The 22097-nt window shown below is 38.4% G+C and overlaps 3 protein-coding genes across 3 annotated transcripts; 1 reads left to right on the plus strand and 2 right to left on the minus strand.

Annotated features, from left to right (window-relative positions):
• Window positions 1–2144: 2144 nt before the first annotated feature.
• On the plus strand, window positions 2145–5236 carry LOC124438694. The gene is made up of 5 exons (XM_046988889.1): window positions 2145–2602; window positions 2696–2757; window positions 2867–3159; window positions 3545–3744; window positions 3983–5236. Exons 1-5 carry the CDS (start codon window positions 2515–2517, stop codon window positions 4348–4350), a joined length of 1011 nt encoding a protein of 336 aa, XP_046844845.1. The 5' UTR covers window positions 2145–2514; the 3' UTR covers window positions 4351–5236.
• On the minus strand, window positions 5034–15074 carry LOC124438693 (deformed epidermal autoregulatory factor 1 homolog). Its single transcript, XM_046988887.1, has 9 exons — window positions 14216–15074; window positions 12128–12330; window positions 9471–9744; window positions 8975–8996; window positions 8398–8462; window positions 6792–6919; window positions 6376–6507; window positions 5917–6075; window positions 5034–5672 (listed from the first exon to the last, which is right to left on the minus strand). The coding sequence occupies exons 1-9, from the start codon at window positions 14571–14573 to the stop codon at window positions 5589–5591; spliced, it is 1425 nt and encodes a 474-aa protein (XP_046844843.1). The 5' UTR covers window positions 14574–15074; the 3' UTR covers window positions 5034–5588.
• A 1215-nt stretch (window positions 15075–16289) lies between these two features.
• LOC124438928 lies at window positions 16290–20736 on the minus strand. The gene is made up of 3 exons (XM_046989120.1): window positions 19502–20736; window positions 18193–18366; window positions 16290–16901 (listed from the first exon to the last, which is right to left on the minus strand). The coding sequence occupies exons 1-3, from the start codon at window positions 20430–20432 to the stop codon at window positions 16405–16407; spliced, it is 1602 nt and encodes a 533-aa protein (XP_046845076.1). The 5' UTR covers window positions 20433–20736; the 3' UTR covers window positions 16290–16404.
• Between the last annotated feature and the right edge of the window lie 1361 nt (window positions 20737–22097).

Raw genomic sequence — 22097 nt, forward strand, 5'->3', positions numbered from 1 at the left:
CCACAAATACACATGCTACCAATTGTATCATTCTGTGGTTCGCCTATTTACGAACTCTCAAAGTACTTGACTGACATACTGCAACCACTTACAAGCAAATCAAAACACAAGCTACAATCCACTGAAACTTTCATTAAAAAACTGAGCACTATACAAATACTGGACAACTATATACTAGTGTCTTTTGATGTGAAATCACTGTTCACCAGTATTCCACTTAATCTGGCACTTACTTGTACAAAAACCCTCATTACAAACACCACGGACGTACTGCCATTACCGACAGAAGACATTATGGAGCTACTGGAGCTCCGCCTCACCTCGACTTACTTCCAGTACAAAGGTACACACTACAAACAATTAAATGGAACAGCAATGGGCTCACCCGTTTCTGTTGTAGTTGCTGAAAATTGTAATGCAATTTATAGAGGAACGGGCGCTCACGACTTACAAACATGCACTACCTTTTTGGTTCCGCTACGTAGATGACACAATCACAGCACTACATGCAGACGAGATTGATTACTTTCACACTCACATCAACAAACAGAACAGCGACTTACAATTTACCAAAGATGTCGAAGAAAACGGAGCTCTTCCTTTTCTCGACTGTTTGGTAAAACATGACAATCAAAAACTACGAACAACAGTTTATCGCAAGCCAACACATACTGACCGACTACTAGACCAATCATCTTACAACCCTACATCACACAAAGCCACACAGTCAGAACATTAACAAGACGTGCACAAATCATATATGATTCACCGGACGCTCTACACAACGAAAACAACTATCTCCAACGTGTTTTTGACAAAAACAACTATAACTCTGACTTTATCAAACGCAACACTTACAAACCCAACGAACCCAACGAAACGAACAACTCAGTAACAACAGCAACGATACCTTACATCAAAGGTACGTCTGAGACTATCTCGCGTATCTTACGACCATACAACATACGTATCGCACATAAACCATATCACAACGTTACGACAAGTACTAACGAACATAAAGGACAAAGAACAACCCAACGAACGACAAGGTGCAGTTTACAAAATAAACTACTTCGACTGCCACGCCTCCTATATTGGGCAAACTGGCAGGAACTTAAACATAAGACTTACTGAACACAAATGAGCTACAAAGAAACAAGACAAAACTAATCACATTGCCGAACATCACCGAATCACAAAGCACAACATTGACTGGGACTCGGCAAAATGCATTACTTACAGTACTGACTATAGACAACGGCTTACATTAGAAAGTTGGTATACCAACTTGGAACAAACCCCCCTGAACAGATCACAGCAATTACCGGAACCTTACAAACGACTTATTCACAATACAAACAAACGATCAACTAAAAACATTACACTTCACACTAATTCACAATGACAATACGCATTTCCTGAACACACAATACAATAACGTAAGAACCAAATAACAAATACAGCTAACCTGACGTTTACTCCTCATTTGACTCTCAAGATGACTACCGTTAAGGTTGTCGAAATGTCAGTCAACAACAACAAAAACAGTCCTTCTCAGGACTATACTAACTTGGACGATCTACATTTACAAACATGTAGAGTAAAGTAAGATGATCACATGAGATTTTCAAAGATGCCTCCCCAACCAATGAACCGCACGAGTGGATTCTAAAATGGCCGATTGGATGGAGCAGAGTCGTCTAAAGTCATCGTTTCATTCACAGGTTCATAATATCGAAAATTTCCAAAAGGTGTATGTTCCTGATCACTCCAGCGATTCCTTACTCCTCAATCTAGCAATGAACCTCATTAGGCGCTCTTGGTCTTGCGAATCAATAAAAAATTCGTTTGATTTCAATTCAGGTCTGGGAGAAACTATTGCATAAATTCGAGAAGATGGCTACTTTTACACACCTGCCAACAATTGAAACACACAAAAAAAACAAGTTTTTTGCCTAGAACTAAAAGTGTGAATTGTGATTTGTCGAATTGATTGTATCCAATCGAAGCCCAATAACAAATCAGCAAATGAAGAGGTGAAATGTGAATCTTTAAGGGAGCAACAAGTAGTCTTGAGGTTTTTTATCGTGGCAATAAGAAACTACTTGGGGTCTTATGAAAAACCAGTTAGAGACGTGTAAACAAGACTTGCTATTCGAGAAATTGCACTTCGTACGTTAAAACCTCTCACCATTTTGGTACCTGTTGGTTCATCCATGCCTGAAGCTTTGCACTGATTTTAAATTCGAAACGATGAAACGAAAGCAGTTTTGACGAACGAGAGCGAGCATAGAATAGACAATACGACAAAACGAGAATTCAAATGCGCATAATAGCTCATGGTTTTGTGACGAACGCGCCGAGAAAAGATTAAGGAGAAGTGATTTTCATACTGTCCATTCCACTCACACATCGATTCCTCCTTAGTAGTACAATTTACAGCAAAACAAGATGAAGAAATATGATCCAGCTTCCAATAAACGAGGAGTTTATAATGTGAAGTGGCTTTAAAAAATGAAGAAATTTCTTCGTTTCGTTCTTGTTATCGTCATGCTTTCTGTGTCGATACAATTCGGTTATACTCAAAACGCCGAGAAAAATGGTAACAGCTTTAATTAATTTAATAGCGAATTCACTCTCGATTAGCGGAATTATTTGACTTAAAAAACGATGTCGTTCGCAATCTTCTTGAAAGGTACATCTCTTGACAGAAGTGGATTGATAGGAGCAGTACCAACAGAGAATGATCTACAATGGGTATGTTGCATGCAATGCCTAAAGAAATAATTCTACTGACGAGATCGAGGTGTTTTTTGGACATCTTCTCAAACACGTTGAAACATTTTCATTTGCAACTTTTTGACAGAAAACGACAATTGCTTGTGAAGATCAAAAACTTTTCATAGAATGCCCAAATATATACAACCGGATACAGATACACTCTTGTTTCTTTGGACGCGAGGACGCGGTCGTGTGCAAGCATCCGCAGCATCCGAGCGAAAAAAATTGCGCCGAACAAAACGTCACGGTGAAAGCTGTCGTCCTCGACCTTTGCCAAGGAGAGGCGAAATGTGAAGTGACGGCGAGCAACGATTTTCTCGCACAGTACGGCACTGTCATCTGCCCAGATGTTTACAAATATCTACAAGTTGATTACAGGTAAATATCAGTGCGCCCATACACAAAGTGCAACTCCGAGTGTGAACTCTTTCTGTGGCAGTATAGCTGACCCGCAACAATCTCAAAGTGAAATGGGAAACAGATATCGACAAAATTCGCCACTTAAAGGGTTAATATAAGATTTTAGTGGGAATGGATGAAAACAGTAAATGCAACTCCTAGTGTATATGCTATAATGTCAATATTAGACTGTTGGGTAAACGAACGCCAACACTAAGTGGAATGTATTATAATATCAGATTGTAGTGTGAAAGAATGCAAATAGAAAGTGCAACTCCTCGAGTAGAGGCATATTTTATTAGATTATAGCATGCAAACATCTATCATACGGTTCAGTTCTTTTTTTCAACTCATTGTTGTGAAGATGTGTTCCCAGAACTGCACTCAATGATGTACCTGGATTAACAACATACAACCAAGTGACGACAATAACAAACGTTATTACAACTCACTACGCCCCGTCGACTATCGTTACCGGTGTACACAATCGTGTCGGAGAAACCATGGTCAGCCATCAAGGAATACAGACCGTAGAAGAAAGAATTGTACCACAGACCATCGAAGGTAAATTTTTTTTGTCATTTTTGGTCTCGTTGGAAAAACGCTTTACCATTATCTCGTGCATGTCATTTGATTAATGTTGTTGTGACAATATCGTTGCCATGCCGATACGGAAACAAACTTCCACAGACCGACTGTTCGTGACTGCAACTGCAACAGCGAGGAATACCCCTTATCTCTCCCCCATTCATTGGGATTGTATGGAAATTGAAGGAAAAAGTCGGTTCATGTTCATTTTCAGTTCAAAAAACCTACAGCGTACCTAAAATACAGCTTCAAAACCGGATAGTAGAACTTCAAAGTCACGTGGGAGGCTCAAAGCCCGCGAAAATCGTATTTGCCCCATTGCTTTTGCCTGGAGCAACAAAGTCGCAGCTCAAGGGAACGACAGGAAACGAGAATGAGGTAACGTATCATGTGAACATGACTGGATCACCGGAAATAAGAAGCAACATTCGGAAAGAGAACACGAAGAGCAAAGTTGGCAAGTCCAGATCGCTCTTAAGGTCAAAAAACATATTAAAGAAAACACTGCTCGCAAAACAAAACTCTTTCATAAAAGACAGATACGGTAATTTTACACGGAGCGAGTATGATCTACTTTCGTGAATCCTACGCCGGGAGGAGGTTGCACGAAGTCCTAAAGGCGCTTTTCAATGGATAGCAAATTTTTTTGAACGCTTTTAAAATTCTTTAAAAGGGGAACAAGTACGATTTTTTCTTAGCAATCATTAAAGTAAAGTATTGCTTCTAAGATTACACATTTTCTTTATCGCAAAGAAAATATAAACACATTTTTGCAAGTTTGAGAATTCTACTGTCCAATGGATAACACCATCCAGGCTTCGTGCAATCGGCCACATTATTCTAAAAGCTCGCCCTGACACTCACCGAGTGCGACACAGAAATCGTGTTCCCACTATTATCAATAGCAAACTTATCTCTCCTTTAATGGAAAGATTTTTTGCTTAAATATTTCAAAATCAAGCAACAATTGAAATACCGTTTTTGAATAGTTACATATGTCGAGAAGTCCCACTCAACCCTAGATAGCGTTATCTATTGGATGGTAAAATTCTCACACTGGTAAGAGGTGTTTATATTTTCCTTAGGACAAACAACTATTTTGCAATCTTGTAAAAGCAGCATTTCATTTCAGTGATTGCTCAGTTCAAATGCTATACTTTTCCCTTTTCAAATGATTTTTCAAATGTTCAAAAAAAATTTGGCTATTCAGTGGATAGCGATCATTTATGCTGTTTCTTCATGATCAACAAACACTTAGTCAAGTGTAGTCAACGACTGCGGGAATCGCGCTTAATTTTTTATTTTTGCAAGTTTTGGTAATTTGTACACAAGAATAGCGGCTATGTAATAACTATGAACATATCTTGAGCGATAACCAAAGTCAATGAAATAGAGAAGATACGTGAAATCCGGTTTGAATTGAAAAAAAAAAACTCATACCCGAAATAAATTAATGCAATAAAGTAAAGTGTCTGTGCTCTTTTCTTGAACGATGCAATAATTCGATCAGAAATTGCTGCTTATACTAACACTTAATTGAGTAAAGTATCAAAAAAATCACCCACACCAAAATAACGATGGGGAGATTAAGTCCTCCGGACTTTGCACTTTATGGAAATACCCCCGCTACCTCTAACAACATTGCTCGTATCAAAAAGAGCAATACTAAAAATCGATCGAGAACACCTCGGGAGTGCAATCATATACACTTCAGTGGGTAAAATAGGATAAGACATTGCGAAATGAGTGTTGATGGAGGGCATCGAAAGCCTACCAATCAAAACGTCGCGAGAACATAAAACAAGTCACAAAATCCCACGTCACTGCTGTTGTTCGGGCTCGACAACTTCCTCCGTTTCCTCCTCAATTCCGTTATTTTGATCTACTTGTATCACGTGAATTTCCTAAATGTGAATAAAGTCTTTATAAAAAGCTGTTTGGGCTTGCAAAAAGCTGTGGAGTATAAACTTCAGATGATGATGTCAGTGATAAGGCATGAGCAACCTAGCATAAAAGCTCCGAACGTTGTACAACAAAACGGGAAATACATGAAGTATCAGTGTAAAACAATTAGTGAAAACACTCCATAGATAACTACTGTGAAAATCTGTTATTAGCACATTTCAATAAACAACAAGAAATGCATACCTTCAACAACTCTTGCTGTTTCGCATCCGCAGCGTTCTCTAGTCGCACTGTCTTCGCTTCAATCAAAGCTTGAGCAACCGCAGTCTCCTTTTCCTGTTTTGCTTCCATCAACGCACGCGATAGTTGCATGAGAGAGTTCATGCGAGTCTGGGCCAAAACCTAATGATGTCATACAAAATACAAGTTTATATCAAGTCAACCTCACGGGAGTTCATGTGGTTCTAGACATTGTAAGTATATATCAACTCAAACTCTGGAGCCTCCGACTTTAAGTACCATACTGGTGGGTTTAAGTTAGTATAATTAGAGTTAAAAATTCGTAAACAAAAAGTAGCATCAGAAACGAAAATTAACATGCTGAGTCGATAGATACAACATCCTCTCTCTACCTCCATCTCATTATAGAAATTTCAACATGTCATAGTGACGTCGTAGTCGGGGAGAATCACCAGACTATACCTCCTTTTTCTCCGACTCGGCATGAAGCTTCGCCTGGTTGACAGCATTCTCTCGTACGCTTTCCACTTGCATTCTAACGTGGTTCAGCATGTTGCGTAGTTGATGGGCTGTAGTTATCACGTTATTGATCGTCTACAATGAGTGCAATAAAGTTTTTTGCAGCAAAGTATGAAATTATTGGTTTGAAGCAAGTTTCTCATCCAACACGTAACGTATTGTAAAATGGCAGTGAAGAGTTTTAGGGTCTTGGATCATCAACAGAAAAAGAACAAATGATTTTGAGGGGAAAAATACAAAAGCTAAGACATTGTTGAAGTGGAAATCTACATAAAACACACTCCTCCAGCGAAATGGTCAAAATAGTTAAAGGATGGAAAATGAACAGGCGAAATTGAAACGTTATATAAGAGACAAACCTCCTCGAGATGCCACCATTGCTTTTGTAAATCCGACGATGTCATCGTGGGTGATGTATTCGTCTGGAATCCCACGGGTACAACCGACACTCCGCCCGCCGACATTGACGACAAATTGCTAAGGTCAGCTGAACACGAGAATTGAGGTGAATTGTTTGAAAATAACACTCGCAAATAAACAACAGTTGAAAGCGTAAGTTCATTCATGAGTCATCTCACAATCACAGGGACACAGGGACCGAGGAAGATCAATAATTGAGGGGGGAGGGGTAACATTAATTAAGAGGGAACACACGTTCTGTTTCATTAGCAGTTTCTCTGGAAATCAAGTGTGATTACAGATTATAACTGATGAATTTAGATGAACATATGAATATAGATGGTTATAACTGATGAATACAGATGAATATGTGAATATAAGCCATAGATATGTTATAATAAACTAGATAGCGAATGCAATACAACGCCCAATCAAAAGCTAAAGTAATCGGGTGCCCAATTATGATCACCCGATTACTAGGTCCCACCCGGGGTAGTGAAACCCAACTTTAATATGCGACAGAGCTTTAATGATGACGTATTTATTTTGGAACTTAAAGCTATGTATAAACATAGCAGATTTTCTGGAAATATGATTATGATGAATATGATTACTTTTTCGTATGAAGTGGGACCCTCCAATATGGCGCTCTGGCTTCACAGAAATAGCGGAGTGCGTTATCCAGTTTATTTTCAGATCAGTGATATAAGCCCCGCCCACCAGTCATTGATCTTCTAAAGCCATTAATAGATACGTGCATGCTACAGGCAGACTTTGCTTTTTGGCAGGATACGTTTATATGCAAACAACTTCCTCTAAAATTGTTTAGTTATTTGTTATTTCATACTTTTGAATTTATACTGTTCATTATTTCACTTGATAAATGAAATAAATGAATTAATTTATGTGTTTGTGCATATGCATTCGACATGTTTTATATTTCTCCCAAAAGTTTTTTGTGGGGTCGAAAAATCTCCTAGCAGCATGCTGCCATGCAGGCGGATTTTCACAAGCCTTGGTTACCGGGAGCGTTCAGCTACATTTTACGAAATAAAATTTCACGAGGCAAGGTTGAAAAAACGCGCCATTTATATGTATTTGTTCGTTGCAAGCGAAGAACAAAAAATGAAGAGGTAAAGCTATGATTTGGCATAGAAAAATATTTCAACCAACTAAAAAGACAGCCGTTACTTCATACAACCTTTCCCCTTTGTTGCGTAATGAAGGTAGAACATCGTAAAAATTATAAACTCGAATATGCTGCGTAATAAAAAACGACCCTGGCGACAACAACCCCGGAAAAAGATCCTGGGAAGGAGATTGACAGTAGCATAGTCACTCAGCAAGTTTTAGTCCGGCTACGATGTAAATTTCAGTTCATTGTCATCACTTGTTTCATCAGAAATCTGCTATTTTCGCAGTACATCAACGGAGAGAAATCTGCATAGCAGGAGTGAATTTATAAGCTCGGTGGCTACGTCACTGAAAGCGAAGACTTCTCCTGTGTCGGTATTTATATGTGTTCGTGTATATGTTTTTCCTACAAATTAAATATTCATAGCGTACCTCCATCCACAGTAACCGTGTCGTCACCAGTCAGAGGACCAGGGGTAGAACAAGCTGAATCGATACTATAAATACATTGTACATAGCATTCAACGCATTTATTTATTCATAATTATTGCCAAACTTCCTACTACTCGGTAGGTGTTTGCAGTTCTTCATTACTACCGATAATATGGGGGGTGGGTGGTAATGGGGTGGGGCTCATATTCATATGTGCATGCATGGTATAATCCGTAGAAAACAATGGATTTCAAAGGAACTTAACACAGCATATCATGCGTATATGAACATGAGCCACCGCCCCCGACTATCGATAGTCCTTCCCTGAGTATTTGAATTGATTGTTATTTGAACAATCTGCTACGTTACAAATCAGCGATGCGCAAAATACAAATTGGTCAACAATTGGCTCATTTTTAGAATGAACAGTTAGGACTCCGGCAAAACAATCTGATTTCGCGATTACTTGACCGTATATTCGATGTACCGGGCACTTAAATTATATATTTTTGAGATTTCTTTCTAAAGGTGGCTACCATCTTGCAAGCATGGGGTAATGTGACAATGAATTACCAACCTCATTGACCTTGAAGGCAAGCCTATAAAATATAATAGAAGAAATTAATCATACACTACGCACACTTCAGCTGGCAACGGAACCAAAAACGGCGGAACATTGATAATTGGGATTCATTGGCAATTAGCAACAATATCCAGTGTCATTGGACCATTGCTTAGAGCCTGGATAATTAGACTTCTGTAAGCTATATTAGCAACAATATCCTGTGTCATTGGAGCATTGCTTAGAGCATCGACTCAGAAAAAGCAGATATTAGATATTAGCCATGTATATCGTCAGTTTTCCCGCCACTTTCAAGATGGCGTCTTGCCTCACTCGTAACTATACAATTTTGGCGGAATCAGAAGTCTAGTAAATTGGGTTCTAGGTAATTGCACATGTTACAATATGAAAACATTTTACAATTTTCCATTGCCTTCTTTTTACCCCCCACCCCCTTTAGTTTGAAAATAGCCCCTGTGTCCCCCTCTTCTGAACGCCCTGAATATTATACCAGCAAGTGAAAGTCTCTTTTTCGTCATGGGACTGTCGGAGGACTCTCGTTTTTTCCTCTTGTACGGTACAAATAGACGAACGGGACCCGCGAGGGTATTGTCGTCACAACAGGTGGAACAGGTACAAGAGAGGGCATGCGGCATTATGATGCCTTCCTCGATCAAACATTGCAAAGTACGACCACCATAACGAATGCTACGCTTCCAATCTTTGGAGGACGCGCGACCGCACAAGGCTTCAAACTCGCTCGGCGTGTACCAGTTGCCACTATGCTACACAAGAATGAAGTTCGTCATACGTATGAAATAAAAACAATTAAACGCACGCGCTGATTGGTCAATACCTGACTTTGCGTTAGCCAGTGCAAACCGATGAGAGCTCAACCAATCAAATCAAATCGATAAATCAATAAGAATTTGCAAATCGATCATGAATTCATTTTAAAAGAAAAATTGAGACGTTTGTTGAGCAGGTGCGAGCCTCGACCTTCGGTCTCAGGCTTGCCCTGATCAGCTCTCAAGTTTTCCCAAAGGTCTCAAAAAGTTCTCCCAAAGGTCTTGATTTGCATAGCCATGCAAACACAGTAAACATCTTTTATTTCTTTAAACATCTTTTAATTGCAAATTAATGTTGCAGACAGGGGGGTCGCATTAATTTGATATAAGGGAAGGCAATATTTATATATGCACGTTATAATCCGTAGAAAACAATTGATTTCAAAGGACCTTGATACGGCAGAGCATGAATTTATGAATATTGCCTGCCACAATTCTCGAGATGGCTACGGCCCACTGATATATATAAAGACTGGATAACGCAATCTCATTCTGGTGCCTAGAAAATTTTGAAGCCAACTTTTGACAGCGGTGGCCATATTGGACTATCCACTTCTAGTATATATTTTATAACGAAATTTCATCATATTTTGTATTCTTGTTATTTTCTCTTTCAGAAATCATGCCAAATCTAATATTATAATATTTGAGCAACGTGCGAAAATCTCGAACGTTGTAACGCGAATAAAGCAATCTAGTGTACAAGAGTATAACACAATTTTCAGTGAGTGGATCAAAATGAAGAAGACGACTCAAGATGACAAGCACAAGACACAATTTAACTTTCGTAAAAAAGAAGCTACATGGCAGACAACAAACTAAACAAGCAGTGTAATACCTTTCAAGTATGGAGCAGTGTAATACCTTTCAAGTATGGAGCAGTGTAATACCTTTCAAGTATGAAGCAGTGTAATACCTTTCAAGTATGAAGCAGTGTAATGCCTTTCAAGTATGGAGCAGTGTAATACCTTTCAAGTATGAAGCAGTGTAATATCTTTCAAGTATGAAGCAGTGTAATACCTTTCAAGTATGAAGTAGTGTAATACCTTTCAAGTATGAAGCAGTGTAATGCGTTTCAAGTATGGAGCAGTGTAATACCTTTCAAGTATGGAGCAGTGTAATACCTTTCAAGTATGAAGCAGTGTAATACCTTTCAAGTATGAAGCAGTGTAATACCTTTCAAGTATGAAGCAGTGTAATGCGTTTCAAGTATGGAGCAGTGTAATACCTTTCAAGTATGGAGCAGTGTAATACCTTTCAAGTATGGAGCAGTGTAATGCCTTTCAAGTATGAAGCAGTGTAATGCCTTTCAAGTATGAAGCAGTGTAATACCCTTCAAGTATGGAGCAGTGTAATGCCTTTCAAGTATGAAGCAGTGTAATACCTTTCAAGTATGGAGGAGTGTAATACCTTTCAAGTATGAAGAAGTGTAATACCTTTCAAGTATGGAGCAGTGTAATACCTTTCAAGTATGGAGTAGCGTAATACCTTTCAAGTATGGAGCAGTGTAATACCTTTCAAGTATGAAGCAGTGTAATACCTTTCAAGTATGGAGTTGCGATCTCATCGTTAGGTTGACTTCCCGGTGATTTTTTCATTTGCCAAGAGTGGGAGGTAAATGAACGATGGAGATTTATTTTGTTTTTGCTACCTTTCACGCAGAGATTATTAGGGGGGTGGACCTAAATGAGACTGGGGGTTTTATAAGATAAAAAGAGTTGTCCATCGCTGCTATTTTGCACATTAAGTTCATTCGATTTATCTAGCAACGCAATTAATTTCCATCACCCATGCCGACAGTATGAGTCAACCATAACATGCATGTTGCAATGACCTAGAACCCGACCTACTAGACATCTGACTCTGCCAAATTTCTATAGTTACGAGTGAGGCAAGCCACCATCTTAAAAGGTGGCATAACTAACTGTATTAAAGATTGATATCTTCCTTTCTTGAGTTTACATACAGTTGCAAAGTTGATAGTCTAGGTTTAATTTATACAACGTTTGATAAGATTGCGTTTTTAAACCTTTTAGCTTACTTTTCATTTTGAGTTTTGTATTTTGCTACCTTTCAAGATGGCGTCCTTGCCTAACCTTGACACGGTATTTAGACATCTAGAGGATTGGGTTCTAAATCATTGGTATGTTGATGTTTCCACTTTAGACCAAAATCACACGAGAACAATGCGAGGAAATATGAAATTCTCTATTTCCGAGTTTACACAGTTCTGATTGTAATGACGTCACAAATTTAATGTTTGCAAATAACACCTTCGTTTAAGTTCGAGATAAAATTCCACATTGCCATCTTTACTAACCTTTATACATTTTCCTCTGCCTCCCGAACCGAGCTTGTTTTTATGCATCTCCCCGATTTCGTCCCGACATCGTACGATCAACACATCGCTGTTCATGGCTTCTTGCCATTTTGCACGAGCCTGAGCTGCCTGGCTAACAGGTACGTTCACAGTGACCTGGCCTCCTTCAGAAGCCTTATATGCCTCGTCTGTCTGAAGAATACCTGATGAAAGCAAAATTACGAATGTAAGTGGAAGACTTTACATCAGTGAAGAGATGAAGAAAACTTCGTAGAATCTTACGAGGGGTGGAGCCAAGCTCGTTTTGAGGGGGTAATGGGGGGGGGGTTGTATTGAAACGAACAATGAATTATTCACGTAATGATCCAAGTCTTAAAAATAGATCTGATAAAGCATTTCACTTATTCTGCGTAGGCCAACCACCACCTCCCCCCCTTCCCTTCCATTTTAGACTTCTCCACCCCAAGAAAAAGTAGGTGTCCAAGAAATCCAACTGAAAATTTCAAAGCCATCAAGTCAATGCAACAGATACTCAAAAGGAACATATCATCGTAATCTCATCTTCTAGGTTCATCAATGATGACGGTAGAATTACTTAATCACAAATCAACACAAAATGTAGGTTTCTACGGATGTGGTTGTGACACCTGTGTATTGCAAAGAATCTGGTAGTCACATTATGTATTCCTATGGATTTTGTGGCGGTAATGTGTCTTTCTATGGATATGGCATGTTGCCACTATGCATTCCTACGGATTTGGTGGCGGTGATGCATCTTTCTATGGATATAGCAGGTTTCTACTATTCATTCCTATGAATTTGGTGGCAGTAATGTGTTTTTCTATGGATATGGCATGTTGCCACTATGCATTCCTACGGATTTGGTGGCGGTGATGCATCTTTCTATGGATATAGCAGGTTTCTACTATTCATTCCTATGAATTTGGTGGCAGTAATGTGTTTTTCTATGGATATAGCAGGTTTCTACTATTCATTCTTATGGATTTGGTGGCGGGAATGTGTCTTTCTATGGATATGGCAGGTTCCCACAATGCATTCCTATGGATATGGTGGCGGTAATGTGTCTTTCTATGGATATGGCAGGTTGCCACTATGCATTCCTACGGATTTGGTGGCGGTGATGCGTCTTTCTATGGATATAGCAGGTTTCTACTATTCATTCCTATGAATTTGGTGGCAGTAATGTGTTTTTCTATGGATATAGCAGGTTATGGATATGGCAGGTTGCCACGATGCATTCCTATGGATTTGGTAGTGGTGCTATGTATACGTACAGACCTGCTAAAAGAAATGTGTTTCCAAATTGGTACTCATGTTACAAGACAGAGAAACTTCCCAAGCTAAGATATAAACATTTTCAAGCAAGCACTTCTACGGCTCATCACATGCACTCCACATTCAGTATGCCTTTTGAACTTTTTTGGCTTTTTGGCACAAAAAATCTTATAGAACTATTAAGTTGCAATTGCCAAACATATTCCTAAGCAGGATGAATCGAGATATGAAATTCAAGAGGTAACCTTTACCAAAAAACCTTGAAATATCGAAAGGTTCTGTAATTTTAGAATGAAGATGACATGCAATGGACTAATTGGAAGTATTTAGTACCATTTCAAAATGGACCTGTTTTCTTTTGGAAAGGACATGCTTGTTTCAAGAGTTAAAATTTCCAAGATTTGCTCAAATTTCCAACTGAACTTAGTGGGCTTGCTACGAGTGTAAAGAAAATTACTTTCTGACTAAAGCCAAATGCTTGCTTGGAAACTAAAATACATGCAATTATTAAATCAATCAGGGAGAGAATAAAGAAAGGAAAATGGCACTTGCAACGAGCATGGCCCTGGCAGCAAGGTACATGATTTCTTCACCTGCAAGCGTTTCATAGAGCATTAACTTGGGATTTTCAGTAAAAGATTGACTGAGTACAAAGTATCACTAAAGGTTACCATTACCAACTCCAGAATGTTCGACGTCTATATTCACGTGAATGTTGAAAATACGCCATGATACAGCTTTAGTGAATGTATAAAGTTTCTCATCTTGCCAAATCTAAAGTAAATCACTTACCTTGGGAAATCTGCGAGAGACTAGCTGCCGCTTCAAGCCCTGCAACACGAAGAGCTTCGCTTTGAATAGGCCCAAGATTGTTTGGTATTTGTTGAACGTGCAAGACAGCCGGTGGCTGGGAGCCATCCGCGCTCGTCGACAGAGTTACAGTGCTACTCGAGGCAGGAAAAGTGAAACGTGTATTTGCAACCTGAATCGCCGCTTGCTGGCTTTCTTCTGAACTTTCTGCAGTGTTTTGATATACCTCTGCTACCGCTTCGTGTTCACTCGGAATTGAGTCGGAGATGTCGATTTGCTGTGCAACTTCGTGTTCGGCGAGCGTGTACTCTTCGTTCGGCCTCGTAATTTCTCCCTCCATCTTCGACTCTAGTCGTTATTCTTTTGGCTTTTTGTTACGGAAAGTACAAATGTCGACTTACCGATATAAATTGAGAAAAAGGGTGAAACAAAACGATTCAAAAACCCCCAATGCTTCTTCGACGAACTTAATCCATTTTTTCGTGTTTTTCTTTCAATCTTTGCTGGGGGGCTTTCCAAAGTGACTTGCCTATCCCAGAATGCAGCATTTTATAATATTATGAACAGTGTACTCAGGAGACTGGAACGATAACTTGGGAGCCAAATTTGAAGACCTTTTGTAAGAAATATTTCAAAATATGGCATTTTTATATTAATAAAATTTTAAAAGTGAACCTAGCGTTAACTTTTCAAAGTACTATTAAATTTGAAGAATAATATCAAACTTATAGAATGTCAAAAAAATCGGCCTAAAGTCATAGTATTGCTGAAGAACGTAGAAGTAAAGATAAAAATTAAGAAAAATCCGCGCGATTTTTTGTAGCTTGTTCTACGTTTTTGAATTTTCCAGGCACACCTTAACGTTAAAACCATGAAAATATTGTAGTTCCATGTTAAATGCACAAAACTACAAAGTTTTGTGAAAATTGAGCGATTTGCAAAGGAGAAAAATGTGTTTTTAAGAATGCCTCATTCCTCATGCGATTAAAATGCACACACTGCAAATACATATACAGCTCATGAGCTCAGTGTCATCATAGGCGGCCCAATACGTAAAAAAATGAAATATTCAAAATAATAATTATATTACTAAAAAATAAGATGATTTTTCCACATTCGAATCCATACATAGCTTTTAAAAAAGACGACAAAATTCCCGAAAAATATGAGCAAGCTTTTCAACTTGCATGCCTCATATTAGTGCATACGCCATTATTTTTAAAACAACTTTCAACTGAAATAGTATGAACATGTTTAGAGTCTGCTGAAATTATAAGTCAAAACTGCAAAAGTTGTTTGAACATTTGCAGTATCTTTGGATGTTATAGTTTATTTGACGATGATAAATTAGCCAAATTTTGAAAATAAAAAATCCCGTTTTCGGTCCATGCTTCCCGATACCCTGTTAATAGACCTTTTCAAGGTTATCGCAGCCATATTGCAGGGGGTGCAAAAACATTGGGCCGAGCGCGCGGTGGCGTCCATATAAATTACTAATAAATGCGCAAAAATTACCCTTATACATATTGGCCATTTCTTTCAAAAATATTTCTCAAACTCGTCCATTTTAATAGTTGAATTTTAATTTGCGACTTTTTATACACGTGAGTCCAATTTTGTGGTAATCAAAAAGCGAAAAGTTAAAGAAACATTTGTTTTCTTTGAACAACTTGACCGTCGTGCACTGAATGGCATGCGCAAGAACGTCGCACGTTAACGTTTCGTTAGGGATGTCAATAGTAAGCTTCCGCCCATCAGACTCGAGATCACTAATTTTGTTGATTTGGGTAATTTATGAAGCTTGGTTTTGTAATTTACCCTTAGAAAGTCTGGTTACACTGTAAATAAGGGTGCCATACACGCCATATACATACAGCAGTTTTTAGAAGACGTAAGAAATTCATTGTTAATTTGCAAGTTTTACTAGCCATTTGTTGTGAAGCAGTGTACTCAAAACAATAATCTTTCTGTGCTTGATGAGCGAAAGAAAAAGAAAATAAAAGTGGAAATTTGATGTCAGGACTATGCTCAAAAATCAAGGTATAATTTTTGTAACTATTTGTTGTGGCTCCTTTTATTAAAAAGTAAACTCGAGAAGCTTGAACTTCAAAAATAGATATGCAATATAGCATTAATAATCATTAGACTGATTATTAGATAACCTCAGCTGCTTAGGGGCTTTTTTCTTCATCTTGCTCAATAACAAAAACACTATTTCGTCGACTACTCAAAACCTTCTGCCCCCGGGCGCGAACGGCACGCGCACGCTCCGTAAATCGTATGCTGAGCTTGCGTATCTGTCGGACGAACTCGGCGCAAAGTTCCGAAGGATGAATTGCATAGTCATTTGCGCTTGGCATCAACGCTGCCATTTGATATACACCCTTGTATTGAATAATCGTGATGCTCAATCCATCGTCTTTGTCTTCCATTGGTATAAAATTCTCAACGGGCCTGCCGTCAATTCGTAAGTCCTCCAAACTATCTTCTAAAATACAGTTTATGGTACAAGATGCCTTTGCCACGAAAGATTGGACTAGTCGTCTAGCTAAACATGACGGGAGTATGAGAAAAGCCAATTGTACAATGACACGACTCGTGATCGCCTCCACGATTGAATACGTGTTGTTCCGACGAAGTTGTGTCTCCCAAAGGCGAGGTATTGCTCCTGAAAAAAAAGCATATTGGCCAAAATCCAACCAATGAAAAGCATCAACGAGACATAACATGAAAATCGTACGAAAGAACACAATACATTATGTTTCTACGCCAGGCTTGGCTTATGACGTTTACAAGTGTAATAGATAGATAGACAGAAAACTTATATTTCATAACATTTCTCGTGTAAATCTAGGCTTTTTTCCAGAGGGGTCGCGCAAAAAAACTTAAAATATGAAGAAAACATTCAAAGAAAATAATATGCACTACATCATGCGCAAAGCTTATCATACAAAGGTTGAAATTATGCACACGTTATTGAAAAACGTGAGTAACAATTCTGTTCTCATATAAAAAACGAGGAAGTTTCTTTCTCCAATAGCATTTCGTATAAGGATTTTAAAATACGCGCACTGTCAACAGAGATGTACCCAGCGTAATTCAGAAGGAAGGGGGAGCTTTTGTTTTAATTGAAGTTTGGTGGCTAATTCGTGTTGCTGTGCCACAATCAGACCATTTTATGTGTATTTTTTTATATTTATCTTATTTTTTTCACTATAGTGTACAATAATTTGAAGATATTTTGGGAATTGTATTCCTAAAATACTTTTGTCTAGCTGAATGGAAACAAAATGTTCAGTCGAAGGGAAGTTTGTATCTTGCCTGCCCTCTCTAGCAATGCAAAGTTAGAAGAGATGCACATCGCATCTTGCATCTTCGAGTAAATCCATCCGGACTATCCCTGCCACAAAACGCACGGCAAGTAATGCAGGGAATTAATTTGCGAATACACAAATAAAAATGGGACGTTTATCGACATGCAGTTACAATTTTAATGAGGAAACGCCCTCAAATGGTCAACAAACATTTCATTTACTGTCCAAGATATTGTGAATGATTTACTATGATTTAATGACGATCCAACACATACGTTTTTGCATTCCTGCCTAGTTACCAGAGGCACAAGAAAACAGAGAGCCCAACGTCAATTAAGCACGTGTGGTCCCCGCCTTTGACATATTTTCTCCTTTAGAACTAGGCCAAAAGATCGTACATAAACATTCATGCACCTGCATCTTACGACTTGTGCTCAATTTACATTTCTATATTCGAGGATCTATATTGTTTAGAGCAGACCTCAGCAAAAATGCTTCTATTTCTAAGGGTTTGAAAGCTCATCGACCTTTACTTGACATCCTTACATCACCCAGTTACGCCACTGCTAAAAACCATCGCCTTGCCCCTCGATTGTCATGAAAATATTTGTGCCAAAAATGATAATCGAATTGTCCAAGACCTACCTTCAGTAGCCACAGGTAACGAAAAAATATTGAAGGAAGTAAAACAACGCAGGGAGCGGCCGCTGTCCAAATGAATCGGGAAATACACCGAGACGTCATTTGGAAAGTTTTTGCCACGTGATCTCATACATGTTCGTAGACTGCCAGCAAGACAGGACAGAATGACATCACACACTAAATATACAAAGAATAATTGGTTTTCATAATCTAATGCATTTGAACGTTGCTTCTACCTGGCTTGAAAGTTGAAATATATTTTCCCTGTAAGAATATTGAACTTTTCTCTATTAATAACTCATAAACAACGTACTTTCACTGATTTTAGCTTACATCTAAAAATATATTCAAACATGCACAAACTTTATTAGTTTGGAAATTTTGCCTGTTTAGTTCAAATTCACCTTGTTTTTTAATTGCATCGAGTCAGTCACGCAGGCAGCGCTTCAAGGCAAAAAGAATCTTCTGTCTATGAAATGATGAAAGTTCAGAAGATTCTTTTGAAAAAAAAATTAATGAGGCATCTATTTCAACTAATTGAAAAATGCTGCGAGTCTCAGCAGCACAAATGTAACGCTCCGGCTAAACAACAAATTTATCCACTCAGGTGCACTTAGATTAAAGAAACCTCCACCAATTTAATTAAAATATATATTAACTCTGGCTGAAAAAATTTATCGAGCACTTTCCCAAGTTGCAAAAGCAATAAGCAAAAGTTATAGTTGCGATTACTGCAAGTTTGTCACAACTGCATGTTCACAACGAATTTTTGATTTGGTGAAAGAGCAAAAAATGTTTTTATCTTCCCGTCATCCGCTGTAGCTAAATTCAGTAGCGAAGCCAACCCATTTTTTACTCCTGCACTGCAAATATTTTTGTGTTCATTCAACGAATAAAATTAAAATCTACAATGAAATTAATACCCGGCAACTTTACTGGAAAATTTACATTTTAGGTTATAAGATGAAAGATTAGTCTGGCTTCGCCTTTATGGAGCTTGTCAGCCTCGCCAATGATGCACTGGCAATAAGTATAATTAGCATGTGATATATGTTTCTCATTCTTAGTCCGTTCGCACTGCTTTTATTATAACAATCTTGATTCTGACCGTTTGCGTTTGTTCAAAGACGATTTTTCAATAATCATTTAACGACATGAGCAGATTGGCTAAACAATGTAAAGAATGCAGCTTCATTTGATCTTTGACTCTCCGTTACATTTTCTGCCTTCCAGACGTTTCCCATAAATTCCCCACTCCTCCCTAAACAAATAAATTTGTAAGTAATAACAAAGACTCTTCCAGAAAAGGTACCTGATGCGCCTGTTGCCGTAGTAACAATGTCGATATCGTTCTTGCTGATAGGCTCCGCATAAACCAGAGTTCTTTTGCTGAAGGGACTCGCAAACATACTGTCCTTTGGCTTGAACAAGCTTTTCAAGAAAATGCTCGGTCCTTCAAAGAAAGCGAACATACCGAGACAAAAGTTTCGACTCATCCACATTTTCTCGCAAGATGTGGACGCCTGCTGGTCTCGAAAGCATTTTGACGTTGCGTCAGCCAAATTGTGCAAATCTGTCAGAGTGTGTCGAAATCGCAACATGATAAAGCATTTCTCCGTTGACTGATTTTCCCTCGTAGGAGCATAAAGAAACACTTGCCATTCTTTGCAAGAAGACATGTGTTGTATGTCCATGATTGTGTTGTTGCATGTTTCCATACAAGCACTGTCCATGTCAACCTGCGTGACATTTAAAGCATAATTTGCGGTTTTGTCCAACCAGATAAGCTCACGAAAGACTCTCTCCGGCTTTTGACGTAATCGTCTTAAATAACCGGATTCTTCTTCGCGCTCCTTCTTGCAAAGGAAACGATCGTGGAGAAAGTTTTGGAGTCTTTCAGAACTCAGACTGCCGTTCACAGTGCACAATAATATTAAATTCGCCGTATGACCTTCCCCATCAGATAAAAACCAGAAGGTTTCCCAAGCGTTGCCGTAATTCGCTTTCACATCGCGATACTTTAGCCGAGCGAATGCGAGCAATTTCGAAACAAGTTTGACGATCAGAGATATCGGAACAGCTACGACGAGAAAGCCATATATCAAAGCAAATCCTAATATTTTGAACAGGCACTGAAAGACAAATTCAACATATATCAAAGTGTCCGGTGTCGACGAAGGATGATTGATTTTCGGTATCTTCTTTTCATAAGACTTTGCATGATTCGGCTTGAATTTAGGCATCTCAATGTACGCAAATCTTATCCATTGTTCCTATGAATATTGTGTTTTGAACACCATATTTACCCCAATAAATTCATCAAGATCTTCCACCTTCGATAAAATAAAGAAATTTATTGTTTTTGTCGATATCCGTTTTCGATCTTCATGTACGCTGTCATCTTTGTTATAACTCCAAACCATTGATCATTATTCATTCATTCAAATCAAAATTCCATGTTCTTCAGGAATTTCAAGCGTTTCGTTTTCCAAGTATTGAACAGCTAAGTTCATGCCATGAATACATTAATCGCGGAAAGAAAAATTTGCATTTCAATGGCCGACAATTTTAAAACAATTATGTCAAGTAGTTGTTTTCGAAAACAGCCCAATCATTCAAAATACACATAATCAACACGAAGGACTGCACACAGTTTTTTAAAGATGAATCATGCTCTCATATAATTAATTACTTATAAAAGCGTCCGGCAATTTTTGCTGACAAGTATCTTCATTAGCGCGAATGGTTCTTCCCAGGAAAAGATGTCAAATATCAGAGAGAATGCACTAGAAGTTGATAAGTTGTCATGTGAAGTGTAATACTCGAAAATAAAGGTTTTATCGGTATAAAAGATTGAAAATGGTTAGAGAATATTCTCTCCACAACGTTTTCAACATTTTAATATCTTTATTTAGATAATCTGCATCGACAACAAACTGCTTATAGCCGAAATAAATGCATGCTGCTTGAGTTGCATGATTTCCCTGCCTCTAATTTGGTACTCCATCGCGACAAGCATGCAGCTCTCGGCATCTTTCTTGCTTTATACTTACTCAAGTTAAAATTATGCTTTCTGTTACTGCAAGCCAAGTGTGAACGCATACAACGCTTCTAACATCAGTAATATGTAACTATAGTAATGAGGCTTGCGTTTGAAACATCCTCAATAAATAAATAACAGAACAGTGAGAAATCAAACTGTGCAAGTGATGGGTCGTACCAGCAACTCTGACATGACTTGTTGAGTTATTTTGAACTTTCCAGAGAGTGTTGCATGTACACCTGCAGCGCTATGGTATGTTCACAATCTGATAGTGTGTGTGTGTATTCTTTCATGGAAAGATTCTAAGATGGCTTTAGTCTTATGCTAGCCTAAAACATGTCTTATCATGGATTTTCTTTGTCTCTAAAAGACACTCACGCCGTGCTCCGTTTCGATGCAACCTTTTATTGATGGCTTTGCTCATCCTTACTTTCTTGGCCACGAAATGTAAGACCTTGACGATGATGAAGTGTTTATACATTCTTTATCCAGTAAATTGAAATTACTACTCTCCGCTCTCCAACTTGCCTTTCTCACTCAATTGTTTTTGTTTGGGCCCGAGATTCTTTGCTTTTGATAAAGCATATTGATAAAGTGCTGTTGAGCTGACCGAAATGAACGTGATGATGTTTGATGTGTTTTTGACTCTAAAATGCTCACTTAACTTCTCTATTGCTTGCACCTCGGCTGCTCTTTCATTTTTGCCACTAGTAGCAGCTATTCAAGCGTGGTCAGATCACATAACTCGTCACATTTTGCCTTGAGATCTCCATGAAACATCCATTGGGACTATTCTTGATAAAACTTTTCTCTCATTGTTCATTCGACCCCCATTCGACAATAGTAACATCCGCACATGCTAGCA

The sequence above is a fragment of the Xenia sp. Carnegie-2017 genome, unplaced genomic scaffold, assembly GCF_021976095.1.
Source record: "Xenia sp. Carnegie-2017 unplaced genomic scaffold, XeniaSp_v1 HiC_scaffold_19, whole genome shotgun sequence".
Classification (NCBI taxonomy): Eukaryota; Metazoa; Cnidaria; class Anthozoa; order Malacalcyonacea; family Xeniidae; genus Xenia; species Xenia sp. Carnegie-2017.

What these genes read in the sequence shown, in the direction of transcription:
- LOC124438694 (XM_046988889.1), top strand. Translation starts at nt 2,515, where the DNA reads ATGAAGAAATTTCTTCGTTTCGTTCTTGTTATCGTCATGCTTTCTGTG. An exon ending in TCAAAACGCCGAGAAAAATG is followed by an intron (nt 2,603 to 2,695) that starts GTAACAGCTTTA and finishes TCTTCTTGAAAG; the next exon opens with GTACATCTCTTGACAGAAGT. An exon ending in CAGAGAATGATCTACAATGG is followed by an intron (nt 2,758 to 2,866) that starts GTATGTTGCATG and finishes ACTTTTTGACAG; the next exon opens with AAAACGACAATTGCTTGTGA.
- LOC124438693 (XM_046988887.1), bottom strand. Translation starts at nt 14,573, where the DNA reads ATGGAGGGAGAAATTACGAGGCCGAACGAAGAGTACACGCTCGCCGAA. An exon ending in TTGCCTTCAAGGTCAATGAG is followed by an intron (nt 8,463 to 8,974) that starts GTTGGTAATTCA and finishes ATGTATTTATAG; the next exon opens with TATCGATTCAGCTTGTTCTA. An exon ending in AATGGTGGCATCTCGAGGAG is followed by an intron (nt 6,508 to 6,791) that starts GTTTGTCTCTTA and finishes CACTCATTGTAG; the next exon opens with ACGATCAATAACGTGATAAC.
- LOC124438928 (XM_046989120.1), bottom strand. Translation starts at nt 20,432, where the DNA reads ATGCCTAAATTCAAGCCGAATCATGCAAAGTCTTATGAAAAGAAGATA. An exon ending in TACGGCAACAGGCGCATCAG is followed by an intron (nt 18,367 to 19,501) that starts GTACCTTTTCTG and finishes TTGTATATTTAG; the next exon opens with TGTGTGATGTCATTCTGTCC. An exon ending in GTTACCTGTGGCTACTGAAG is followed by an intron (nt 16,902 to 18,192) that starts GTAGGTCTTGGA and finishes CTTTTTTTTCAG; the next exon opens with GAGCAATACCTCGCCTTTGG.